Raw genomic sequence first — 12,558 nt, 5'->3', positions numbered from 1 at the left:
TAACGGGCACTGCTGTGTATGAAGCACCACTGAATTCTAATAGTCTGCGTAAGTCCAGACTGAGGTTTGTCAACCAAGACTGTTAGGTCAGTGCAGAAACCAATATTCTCTACAATAAATTGCAAATTGGTTTCTTTCTTTCTGGTTTCTATGATTCTAATTTTTTCTACCAAAGAACATACACTGGCTTTGTGATCTCAGGGTGGCCCTATCCTGAACGAGGGACAGTTCTGCTGGCTGCAGTGAGGAGGCCTGGGCTGAGCACTACGAGGTGCTGTGGTCAGAACGTGTCTCCCCTTCACCCCGCAATGTTCATGTGTGGAAAACTTAATGCAGCTGCGTTAGTCATCACAGGGGTGGGCTTGTTAGAAAAAGAAACGCAGCCCCCTTCTGGGGCTCCGGCTCCCCACTCTCCCACTCTTTGCCTTCTGGGATGATACAGAATGAAGACCCTCTAGCACTAAGTTCTGGGTCTTACACACCACAACCTTGAGCCAAACAACTTCCTTTGTTTAGCAGTTTCCCAGCATGGGGTATTATTCTGTGGTAGCAACAGACATGGATTAACAGGAATACTGAAGATCCCTCCCACTGGAAAGCCGTCTCGGACTGCATTTGATCTGCAGGTCTGAGTGTGCTGCCTCTTGGCTTTCTTGGTGGGGAGTAGGGTACGGGGGATAGTGGGGAGGGACCATCCCAAATATCTATTTGCAAAGTTTGTCCACTTCCTGTCTTTCTTTATACAGCTTTCTGCTTGCACAGGACATGACTGAAGGAGCCCTGCAGACGAGTCTGCCTGTTATCAGACTGTAGAGAGAATCTCCTGTACTGAGTGGAAGCATCAGCTGTCAATAAGCAAACAAGCCTATGCCTAATGAGCTAAGGCAGGAAATACGAGGTGAGAGTTCTCTCTCTCTCTCTCTCTCCCTCTCCCTCTCCCTCTCCCTCTCCCTCTCCCTCTCCCTCTCTCTCTCTCTCTCTCTCCACACACACACACACACACACACACACACACACACACACAGAGAGAGAGAGAGAGAGAGAGAGAGAGAGAGAGAGAGAGAGACAGGAGAATTCTGGGAAATAGATGTGAGAGACTCAACCCAGAACACCAAAGGAAGAAGTAACTAACCTCTGGAAGAACACAGGCTAGAATAAACTGGATTATTGAGAGATGAGCTACTCAGGGAACAGAGCCAAAGCTATTGGCCTAAATATTTACTCATATATAAGTAGTGTCAGTCGATGTTTCTGGGAACAAAGTGGATGAGTGGAAAACCACGAGGTTCTAGGTGGCTTCTACCATATCAGACTGCCTGTCCATGTGTGCCAGGCCTTTGGCAGGCACGTAGCAGACAGAGATGGCAGGAGTGGTCTCTGCAAACACACACTTCTGTCTAGTCAGGCAGCGATACTGAGGCCTCACTTGGCTTGGATCTCCAGCTTGTACTCCTACCCTCCCAGGTCAGGCACAAAGCAGAGCTGGGCCAGCTATACCAGCCTCCAAATCCTCCTCACCTCCTGCCCCATGTGCTGGCTATGACCCTGTTACCTGCTGGGGCATTAGCAGAGTTCTTGAACTTCTTGATATGGAATCTCTTCACAGCCACAGGCTGGCCCTGGTACCGGGCCTGGTAGATAACTGTGCCACTGCCACCTTGGCCCAGGATGCTGTTCTCACCCTCCGTGTGCTCCAGCTTGCTGTTCTCCAGGAAGAGCCTACAGCACATACCGAGAAGGGGTTAGCCTACAACCTCAGGCAGGGTGTGTCCTAGACTCGGTTGCTAGCTTTCCCTCTGAGAGAATAACAGTTGTCCAAAGCCACTTGTGAGGTTGGACTGATCTAGGCTAAGTCTGGATCTATCACATGCCAGGGGGTCAACCTGTAGAGCCTATGCAATCTCAGTCTCCTCCTTTGTATGGTGGATGCATCACAGGGACATACTGTGAGATGCTGAAGAAGCCCGGCTCAGTGGGCAGAGAACAAGAATCCCTCTCTCTGTTTTACTCTGGAGTTTTTTGTGCATTGACAGCTGTCCTCCCTTGGAAACACGGTACTATTCACTGGTAGCTTTATTTTTAGGTAAGATCATTCTCTGTCACACAGAGCTAGTGTATCCATGACTGGGAACTAGGGTTTCAGAGGGAGTTTTAGCCACCTTGCTGGTCTAAACCTCTTATGAAAAGAGACTTATATTGGGCTTCTAGAAACATGGCTGCTTCTTCTCAACCCCGTCATCCTTCTGGGAAGACCCTTGGGCCTGGTGGCTCTGGAGTAAGCAGCTGAGGAACATGGGGGTGAGCTAGGACTTTCCATGAAGCTCAGATGGAGAATGGGATGGAAAGAGGTTTCAGGGTACGGAGGTGCAGGCTTTGACAGTAATCCTTGGGGACCAGCATGCAGGGCTTGGGGCTTTGGGAGCATCCTTCTTCACCCTCCCATTGACTCTGGGTCTGCATGGACCCCTTAGCCTCTTACTTCCTGAGATTCCCCACTTTCTTTAGAAGCAATGGCATGAAAGACAAAACAGGAAGCAAAGGGAGAAAGGACTTTGTGGGCAGGAGAAAGGCAGCCCCTCCACAGAGGTCTCCTCAGGTACCCATCAGGATTTGTGCCAGACTGCCATCCAGGCCAAGAGTGCCAGTGAGCCCTCCTGGCCCTGTAGATGCATTGATCTCTGTGATTTTGAGACTTAGCACAGCTTAATCATGTCACCTGCATCCTCTGCAGACTCAGGCACGTGGTTGAGCATGGTCAGGGGATGCTTTACAAGTACTCTGATAAAACTTTTGCTTGGGACGTGCAGGTATGGGGGCACGAACTAAGATGGCTGTGGGAACCAGGAGGGTGCTATGGGTCCTTCTGGGGCTGTAAAAAAAACCCGCAGTGTTCTGCAGGAGCTACAGGGCGGACCTCTGCCTGCCAAACTCCCCCATCAGGGCTGTTTGGGCCCCAGCAGATAGCCTGAGGCCCCTCTCTAGACAGACTCCCACTCAGGCTATTGGGGTTTCTACTTTCTAACAGGCAACTTCATCTCACAATCCCACTGTACATGAGACAAGATCCAAAGCAGTAAGGGCTGTCCAGTGTGGCTTCTCGAAGCCACAGAGGGAATTCTGCAGCCCACCAGTTAGTGTCTCTGTGCTGAGGCATAAATACCACAAGGTTTGGGAGATAAATGAAAAGTCAAAAACTTTAAGAGCACCAAACCTAGCACCTTCCAAAACATATGATTCATGCTCATACACAAATAAATGCCCATGAAGAACCCAGGAGTGAAGAAAAGCCCCTTTGCAGCAGAGTGGCGCTTGCTGTGACCATCGCACAGCTGCAGGAGACACTGAAGGAAGTCGCATGAGACTTGTCCTTTGTCAATTAGTTATTCTCCTTTCCTGTCTGAGCACATGGCTTCACACTGTCACTGAGACACCTCCCAGGCCCGTTTTAAATTCAATAAATCCCTTTAAGTGGGAAGTGGAGCAGCTGCACGCTGTGCCCTCTGGCCATCAGGGACAGTGAAGAAAAAAAGTGAGAAACAGGTCTCTTTAAAAGAAAAAAAAAAGTTAAAGAAACCAGATATAACATGCCACCGGCAGGGACAGTTCTCCACAACTCCAAAAATGAATGGGAACAGCTGAAGTCCAAAAAGGTCAAAGGACTGTCCCCAAGGAGTCCACATCACAGGAGTGGGTTCCCGTACACTAAAGAAGATGGTCTGTTTTACGGAGGACTTACATTTTGTGACCTTTTTTTTTTTTTTTGGATGGGACCGGTCAAGGTCTCTCTGTCTTTTGCACTAGTTCCATCCCCAGTTACCATCTTGGAGGGTAGAGGTAGCATGAGCCGGAACTGAGTCAGAGTATGCCTGCGGCCAGGCATCAGCCTTTGCTCCAAAATAAAGAGGAGGCTACAGGCGTGGGAGCACTCTCCATCCCCAGAGGCCAGGGAACAGCTATGTCCTCCGATGTCTTTCTGTCCTCCAGTGGGCAACAGAGTGGGAATCTACAGAGGTCCAGCCGAGCAGAAACCAGTGCTAACCCACAATGGAGCAGAAAGAGAAGGTGTCCCCGTGGCTTTGTGAGCCAGTGCAGCGGGGCCTGCCGAGCACTCCAGCGGAAAGCCATTGGTCTAATTCTTCCAGGAAGCTTAGGATGGGGATGTAAGTCACCTGTGACTTGGCAGGGAGAATGGCTAGAACAGTTACTGCCACCCTATGGCTCTGGTGCTAAGCAGTGAGCTGGTAGGAGAGGCGCACGGCCTGCCTCCTCCTGGGAGGGACCGTGGGGCGTGGGGCATACCTGGCTGGGAAATCAGTCATAAACAACTCTGGTACAAGCTCTTGAAGTGGCACTGGGAGATCTGGGTGTCTGGGGCAGGAGATGAAGTCCCGTTCGATGGCTGTGAGCACACAGTCTTCCATATCGAAGTACTGCACGCTCTCTGACCTCTCGTTTGGATCTGCATGCTGGGCCCAGGATGCTTCACAGACAGGGCAGGGTACATACTGCTCCATAAGCGGGGTCCCATCACTTTCTGTGGCTGTCAGGGCTAAATGGGAACAGAGGAGGAGACAGCTCCTGTGAACTGACCGTGGGTCCCCTGAGCAGTATCCTAGAACTCTGAGCCTGGATGACTTTTATATCAGAGGTTCTGTCTGCTCCTACCTGGGCTCAAGGGAACCATAAATCCAGTGCTACTCTGGGGTGCCTTATTGCTTTGGTTTTGATTTTAAGGCAGGGTTTGGCTATATAGCCGAGGCTGGTCTCAAACTCCAGATCCTCTGGTCTCAGCTTCCCAAATGCCGGGGTTATAGCATATACCAACTGCCCTTGCCTTTTGGTGACATTTTGGACAGGAAAATTGTTGATCCCAAAGGACTCACCACAGAGGGGTTACCCCATGGTCTAGACCTTGAGTAAGAATTACCTGCAGTCCTTGGAAGGCTGGTAGAGGAAGGCAAGATGGGAGAGGTGGAGACTTTGCCTCAATGGCTAGGGCTGAATCTGAGCTATAGTCCGTTACCCTAACCACAGTTAGTACAAGCTAGAAATGGAAGGCTTGCTGGCATGCTCCAGGGAAGTTAAATGCAGAGGATAATGAATACAAAAGATCACAGGAAAGCTGGACACCTGATGTGGATTTCCTCATTAGGATATCCATCTTTTCTGTGTCCCTCTCATTAGGAGGTCCTAAGAAATACCTATGGAAGTACCCTGGGGCAGGGCAGTGACCTGCTTTGTACAGGAGGGTGTGGATTCCAAGATGCCCTGGGTGCATCTGACATCCACAGGGATGGCTCTAGCGCATCTTGTCTCAAATGCTTGGCTGAGTTTCTTCTCTCTCAGATTACTGGTTACTTGGCTTTACCTGCCAAGTCCCTAGCACCTACTGAGGCAGGGTGTGGGCTGCTGGGAGCTATAAAACAACTGGGGAGTTGATACAGGGCTTGGGAGTCCCGTTGGCTGGCCAAGAACCCTCTGACGTGTGAGTCACTGGCTGTTTTCTCTAACAACTCCCTTCCTAAGCCACTTTACATGTTGGTGACTCTTTGAAGCAATATGCAAGAGAGCCAGACTCCGTGTCTACAGTATGTATCCTGTGGCTCCTTAAGCACCTTCCCATGGTCTTCCTGGGATGTAAGGCTTTGGGCCAGGTAAGCAGACCAGTTCATAGAAGCCTGTGAGACAGATGCCAGCCACAATCCTCCCTCTACTCTGGTTTCCAGAGGCTGCAAGGAGGAGGAGTGCTCCCTCAGGGGGCTCCTCCCCACAGCTGCCTTCCTACTGCTGCCCCACAGGTTCCTCTGCCCCCCCCGGCCCCCCCCCCCCGTTCTCTGTCCACCCCAGTAACAAAACAAACAGAGGCTCCCAGGGGCTTTGCTTCAAAAAGTATTTTCTTTGGGTAGGGAAATGGATTCAGAGAGTCTGAGAAGGGTTGTGTGGGTGGGTGGCTTGCTCTCCACCAGGACTGGTAGGGGCACACGGGGAAGGAGGAACTGGCACTGCAGTTCTGCCCTCCTCCCTCACTGACCTCACACCAGGGACAGTCCTCCACATTTGGGTTCCCCTAATGTCAAGCCCATTAATTTCAACTTATATAAAACATGTATGACTCACACTAACAATGTCATTGGGCCACATGTAGGACCCAGAGACATCCCTCCCCATGTACTGTAGACATCCTGGAGTCCTAACTAGTTCTGTTCTGTGACATATTCCCTGTGTCACACTTATCCCACCGAACCTCCCAACCTAGCCTGAGGCAGGACTCTCAGCAAAGGGCTGAATCCTGGTGACTACTTTGCTTTCTCAAAGAGGCAGTCAAATACGTATGCATATACATGTACATATACACATATATATGTACATATGTATATACACCTATGATATACACATATGCACATACACACACACACACACACACATATGTATATATGTAAGCATGATCAAAGGCTTGGTTCTAGAATATCCTCTTACCAGGGAACCACTGGTCAATCAGGGAGTTGACATGGTCTGTGATAAAAGCCATTGCTGAGAAGTCCCTCATTTCTGACTGGCAGATGATTTTAATTCCTCCACTCTTTTTCTTTTTCCAGTTTACGTCTGAGGATTCCACACTGTAACCCGGAAATGAAAAGGAGCCCAGTGTCAAGAACCTGAGGCGCAGCGTAGGTGAATGCTAGGGCGGTGAGGCGGGAGTGGGTTGGGTGGGTGGGTGGGTGCGGGAGCACCTTCATAGAAGCAGGGGGGAGGGGAATGGGATGGGGGGTGCTGAGGAGGGGAAACCGGGAAGGGAGATAACATTTGAAATGTAAATAAATAAAATAACCAAAAAAATCAACAAACAGAAAACAAAAAACCTGGGGTGACTTCCCCGCTTCCAAGGATGGACTTAATCCCAAGGGACTCTAAGGGGCAGTGTGCCCTGCAGGATATTGGGGTGACTCTCCTGTTTATTTATATACCTGTTTTATGATCTAACTTGTTCTTGTCCCTACTCCCCCAACTGGAGTGAACTTAAATCCTAGACTATGGCTTCCCTCAGTCTATCCTGAAGGAGGAGTTGGGGGAGGATAGGAAGATGGGTCCAGCAGGACATTCCCAGGGAGGGTCTCTATTTCTAGCAAGCTACCATGATAAACCTTCCTCAGGAGCAGAACGCTGGACTCCAAGTGGGAAGGGCATTAATTCAGGGCTCTCACAGGACCACCATGCTGGGAACCATGCTGACTTAGTGGGGGGCTCTCCAAGGTTCCCACCTGAGGTAGCCCCCATCGAAAGTGACCAGCAGCCCTTCCTGCCAGTAGATGGTCTGATTTCTTCGGACTCTGAACGTGCTGCAGCGGTTTCTCTGGTTCCCTGTAAAACTGTAAATGGTGACTTTCCGGTTCCTGCTTTTCGTATTCTTCTTGTTTTCAAAAAGCTGAAAGACGGGAGAGAAAGGACCCTGTTTAAGAATTCTGGGCTCCTCGCTGGCCTTGTGTGGAGCTCTGAGCAGGCTGGCCCGGCCCTATCTTGATAAATTACTGCATCTTTCCCACCCGTGCCTCCCACGCCTGCTGCTCTTCCCCAGCTGCCAAGTCAAAGGCCACATGGTGTGGAAGGGTCTCCAGGGTACCCTGGGAACAGATCTTCCTAGTGATTACAAATAGGCTGTTCTCTGAAGACTTTTCTCCCGGCTTCACAAGTGAACGTTTACGTTAGATAATGTGGACAGGACAGACAAATATCGCAATCAATTTAACACCCAGCAGGAGGTACGAGTAGGTATGAGTCTGGGAGTGTCCTTATTACACACATATATGTAAGAAACAATGATTCGGAGTGTGTGTCTCATTCGGCATGCTCTTTGGCCTGGAGATACAGCTCCGTGGTAAATGCTTGCCCATCATGCCCCAGGCTCTAGCACCAATCACTAGCAGACAACAAGGTTTACTTTAAAAACCTCATGGGTCCCATGCCATTAAAAATCCACTTAAAATTCATTTCCCTAAGGTTATGACAGTGACTTGAACCTTTCCTTTCTACTAGGTTGGTCCTTCTGGTCCCTTTAAAATACAGTGCCACAAACATGAAAAACACAGGAAGATTTCTCTGGTTCCCTCAGTGTAGCATTCAGCAGGGGGGTGCCCAGTCTAGGGTCTGGCGGTTTTAAGGCTCTGGATGCATAGGGAGGTTTGAAAAGGAAGAGACTATTATCACATCCACTGCCCATGGAGGCTGGGAGGGACTGGTCCGTCTCCGGTGGGCTCTTTGTTGGTGTGACAGATCAACAAATAGAAGACACTATTGCTGTGCGAATCTGCATATCTTTGATGAGTCTGAGGCTGAACTCCTCTCCCCTCTCTTCCATCTGAATTTTAACAGGATTTCATTCTGCATAGATTTCTCAGCCACACAGGCTGTCAGTGCTCCCACCCACCCCCACCCCCACCCCCACCCTGTGAGCTCAACCTCCCACAATGTGTGTGTGGGGCATAGTGGCCTCCCACTTAGAACACAGCAGGACACGGTTCAAATGGAGGGCAGAGGACAGAGGGAGCCCTAGGAGAGGCAGCGCCAGCACACGCTCTGTTCGACAGTGAGCCATCTTGACATTCTAGACAACCCCCTCCTCCCTAACCCTACCCCCCCCCCCATCCACAACACAGGCTGCAACGGTTTTGATTGATTTTCAGCCTCTTATGTTTATTTTTTCTTCCCATAAAATGGGCTGATCAAAGACCATCTTTACTGAGCCAAGAAGTTATAATTCGAGAGGGGCGCTGTAATTAGAGAGTGGCAAAAGCAAACTCAAGCGGAGATCAATGTCAAAAAGATTCAACACTTCAACAGTCAGAGTGCACGCCAGGAGCTCACAAACTGTAGCATGTGGCGCTAGCCCCTGGAGGTCTGATCAACAACATAGCAGGACCCCATCCTGAAGTTTCTGAGACAGAAAATCTGGAGTTGGGGCTTGACAGTGAGCATCTCTCCCAGGATCTCAGGTGAGGTCAATTTTGCTGGTCTGTGAACCCCACTTTGAGAACTACTGCTCTAGGCAAACATTACTTCTGTGTGACTGTCTTACATGAAATTACTGTTGACTGACAACTTGGCCCCCTCTCCGTAACTCTGGCTGCACCCACAGGACTCAAGCCTTGGGCTGGCTCTTCATGGTGACCAAAGCAAGGGATTTTTTTTTTCCAACAGTGGTTCCAAGCTTGGCTGCAGAGTGGTATCAACCAGGAGCTTTACAACGCTCAAGTGATGCAGGCTGGGCATGGGATGCATATCTAACTCCAATCCTTAGATTCTCCAGTGAGATGGCTTAGCACACATGCTCACTGCTAAGCCTGACAACCTGAGTTTGACCCCTGGGGCCTACAAGATAAACAAAGAGAACCAAGTCCCGTGAGTTGTCCTTGCAACCAAACTTTTAAATTTGGGAGATCTGGGAAGGGCTGTGTCAGCTATGGGTAAGTCAAAGTGTAGACCCAGGATAGCAAGACCATGAAATCAGGGTCATGGGACATGATTTTAAATGCTAGTTCTTGGCCCAGTTCATAGCAGTAGCCAAAACCTTATTATTTTTGTGGGAGACCCTGCTTCTGCTAGAACAAGCTCCACAGTGACTTGAAAATGGCTAACATTTGGAACCATAACTCAAGGAGGGAATAATCCAAGCAAGATGGGTAAAAATATGGCATCCCCAGCCAAGGACAATGGATTCATGCTACGTTTGCTTCCTGACCCTGCATCAGTTACATCTCTGCAGGAGAGCAACCCTCAGTTAGGTCTCACTAGCACAGAGGATGTAGTCTTCCCGCAGAAGTGTGCTTAAAGAAGCTCTCCCATCCCCATGTCTTCCCCTTCCAGAAACCATGCTACCTGCAGGTCCATTTCAGCCAAGCTGATCAGCATCCGTGCTATGAACCTTTGCCAGAAGCCAACAGGCACAAAGCTCATCTTAAATACCCGCTGGATGGTGTTAGCCATCGGGTGCCGCATGCTGTGGGTGTCCAGCCCAGGTTTGGATGGAAGGAGATGTGGTAGGAGGTAGCTGAAACACATAAGGAGAGGTTGATTATCATGGCCTGAGATCTGCTACAGGACCCTGGTCCCTGCAGATGCTGGACTGTGGGGGAGGCATCGGCTGACAAGGCTCAGCTTGCTAGAGGCCCTCCCTATAGAGTTTGGGACAGTAGATGGATGTGGAGGAAAAGGTAAAGGCATAAAAATGCCAGACGAAGCAAATCGAAGTTACTTCTCAGAAAACTGGGTTGTGGTTGTGAAATCACTTAGCATCGACTTCGGTTGGTGGAGGAAAAACAAATACAGCTGCACAGCTCTGAGGACAACACAGATACTGGGGTCAGGGTAACTGTCTTAGTCTTCGAAGCTGTTTATTGTCCTTGGCTAATAAAAACAACACAACTGCCTTAAAACTTAGAACACAGAGACTTCGCACAAAACAAATGTTTTATGGGAACGCAAGAGCACATGGTCATCCTTAGAAACATTGCAGTGGCCAGGTGGTGGTGGCGCACGCCTTTAATCCCAGCACTTGGGAGCCAGAGGCAGGCGGATTTCTGAGTTGGAGGTCAGCCTGGTCTACAGAGTGAGTTCCAGGACAGCCAGGGCTACACAGAGAAACTCTGTCTTGAAAAACCAAAAAAAAAAAAAAAAAAAGAAAGAAAGAAACATTGCAGTGTGACCTAGGTGTGCTTGTCCATGTCCATTGTCATTTAAAAGAGCTGACAGCTGGGAAGCCCCTCCCTACAAATGCATCTGGAAAGTGACATCCACTATGTGCTGTCAGCTGTGAGCTGAGGGGACAGGCACAGAGCAGGCACGGGGTATCCTGGAGATTCAGTGAGCCGCTGGATTCTTTCCTCGTTTAAAAATATTATTATTAGTATGAATATAGCTGTTTTGCCTGCATGTATCTCTGTGTGTTATGTGTATAGGGCCCATGGAGACCAGAAAATGTCCTCACTGCATTCTAAAATGCATCCTTATACTCACAGATCAGTGTAGCTCACACCTGACATTGAAGAAGCTTCTTTTGCAGCTCACAGAGACTATTATCATAATTGGTCAAAATGCAGAGACAACTGATTGTAGGTTGCCCAGCTGCAAATGATCCATCTACTTCACACGTTCTGTGCCTAAAGCTCAGGGAACACTGAAGATGGAGCAGAAATATTCTACAAGCTACAGGGCAAAAAACTCTGCCATGAGATTGTGTTTCTTAGAAATCACAGACCTTGAATTCCTTTTTTAAGGTTTCTCTCTTTAGGACTCTTTTCATGGTCCCATAAGGGAGCAAGAAGGTCTTGTGGGTTTGGTCCTCCCAAAGTATAAAGCAGGGCTGTCTCTGTGGATACCCAGTTTATACCAACAGAATCTCTAGAATGGCTTCCCAGGGAGCAGCCCAGCTTCCCAGAAGTCTCTGGTAGCACTATTGTAGGGCTCTGGCATTGAGTACAGAGCAGTGGTGTGTTTTATGGAAGATCTATCACAAAGGACTATGGATTTTGGACACTAGCTACTGACTCATGGCCGTATCAGCATCAAACCCAGGAAATAAAAGACAAGAGCCAGGACATCAGCCTGCATTAGCATAGAGCATCTTCTGGAGACTGGGTAGCCACGGGAGCTCCGGTCTCCATGTGCCCTCCTCAGCCCTCTCAAGGGTCCCACTTCAGGGTTTGGGGTGCTGGCAGTTGTGGTGCTCAAGAAGAAGAGTGCTGACATGGAGTACTGTGGGTGACATGTGAGAAGACACCACTAAAGATGGGTATACTAACACCTAGTGGAACCATGGAAGACCACATCAAGAACAGAGAGGAAGAATAAAAAGACTGAAAAAGTGATTAACCCAGAAGAAGGTAAAATAAAACAAACAAAGGAACAAACTGAAGGCTATGAATACAAAACAAATAAGCTACTAGACTTGAACCCAACTATAAAACTAATCACACTAAATGTAAATAAACTAAGTATTCCTGTTTAATCCAGAGATCATTGGATTAGATAATTCACTGTTGATAAGATATTCATTGTAATTGAAATACCCAGATAACTAGATAATAAAAGAATTTGGGGAAGGGGGCACAGTTGGAATTAAAAGCTAAAAGGACTTCAGAAGTTGGTGTGTGGTTATTTTAAAATCAGAAAAAAATGGGCTTTAAGAAAGAAAATATTACCAGTCTTAGTTAGGGTTTCCACTGCTGTGAACAGACACCATGACCAAAGCAACTCTCAGAAGGACAACATTTAATTGGGTCTGGGTTCCAGGTTCAGAGGTTCAGTCCATTATCACCATGGGGGAAAGCATGGCAGTGTTGAGGCAGGCATGGTGCAGGAAGAGCTGAGAGCTTTACATCTTGTGATCTGAAGGCAGCCAGGAGAGGACTGCTCTTCCACCCTGGGAGGAGCTTAAGCATAGGACATCAAAGTCCACACCCACAGTGACACACTTCCTCTAACAAGGCCACACCTACTCCAACAAGGACACACCTCCTAATAGTGTCACTCCCTGTGGGACAAGGATTCAAACAGATGAGTCTGTGG

At 48.8% G+C, this 12,558-nt stretch overlaps 1 protein-coding gene across 2 annotated transcripts in view; it reads right to left on the bottom strand.

The window, feature by feature from the left end:
• The window catches only part of Lrrk1 (leucine rich repeat kinase 1), a 128,013-nt gene that overhangs the window by 19,044 nt on the left and 96,411 nt on the right, over window positions 1-12,558 (bottom strand). For both annotated transcript variants that reach the window (XM_028776666.1, XM_028776667.1), the window contains exons 21-25: window positions 9,871-10,042; window positions 7,260-7,423; window positions 6,478-6,617; window positions 4,300-4,549; window positions 1,553-1,719 (exon numbers count right to left, since the gene is read on the bottom strand). In XM_028776666.1, coding sequence (XP_028632499.1) covers window positions 1,553-1,719; window positions 4,300-4,549; window positions 6,478-6,617; window positions 7,260-7,423; window positions 9,871-10,042 — 893 coding nt within the window. The remainder of the gene's footprint in view (window positions 1-1,552; window positions 1,720-4,299; window positions 4,550-6,477; window positions 6,618-7,259; window positions 7,424-9,870; window positions 10,043-12,558) is intronic.

The sequence above is a fragment of the Grammomys surdaster genome, unplaced genomic scaffold (assembly GCF_004785775.1).
Source record: "Grammomys surdaster isolate TR1022 unplaced genomic scaffold, NIH_TR_1.0 271, whole genome shotgun sequence".
Classification (NCBI taxonomy): Eukaryota; Metazoa; Chordata; class Mammalia; order Rodentia; family Muridae; genus Grammomys; species Grammomys surdaster.
Note: the sequence above shows the minus strand (reverse complement) of the source record. Positions and strands in the feature narration are given on the sequence as shown.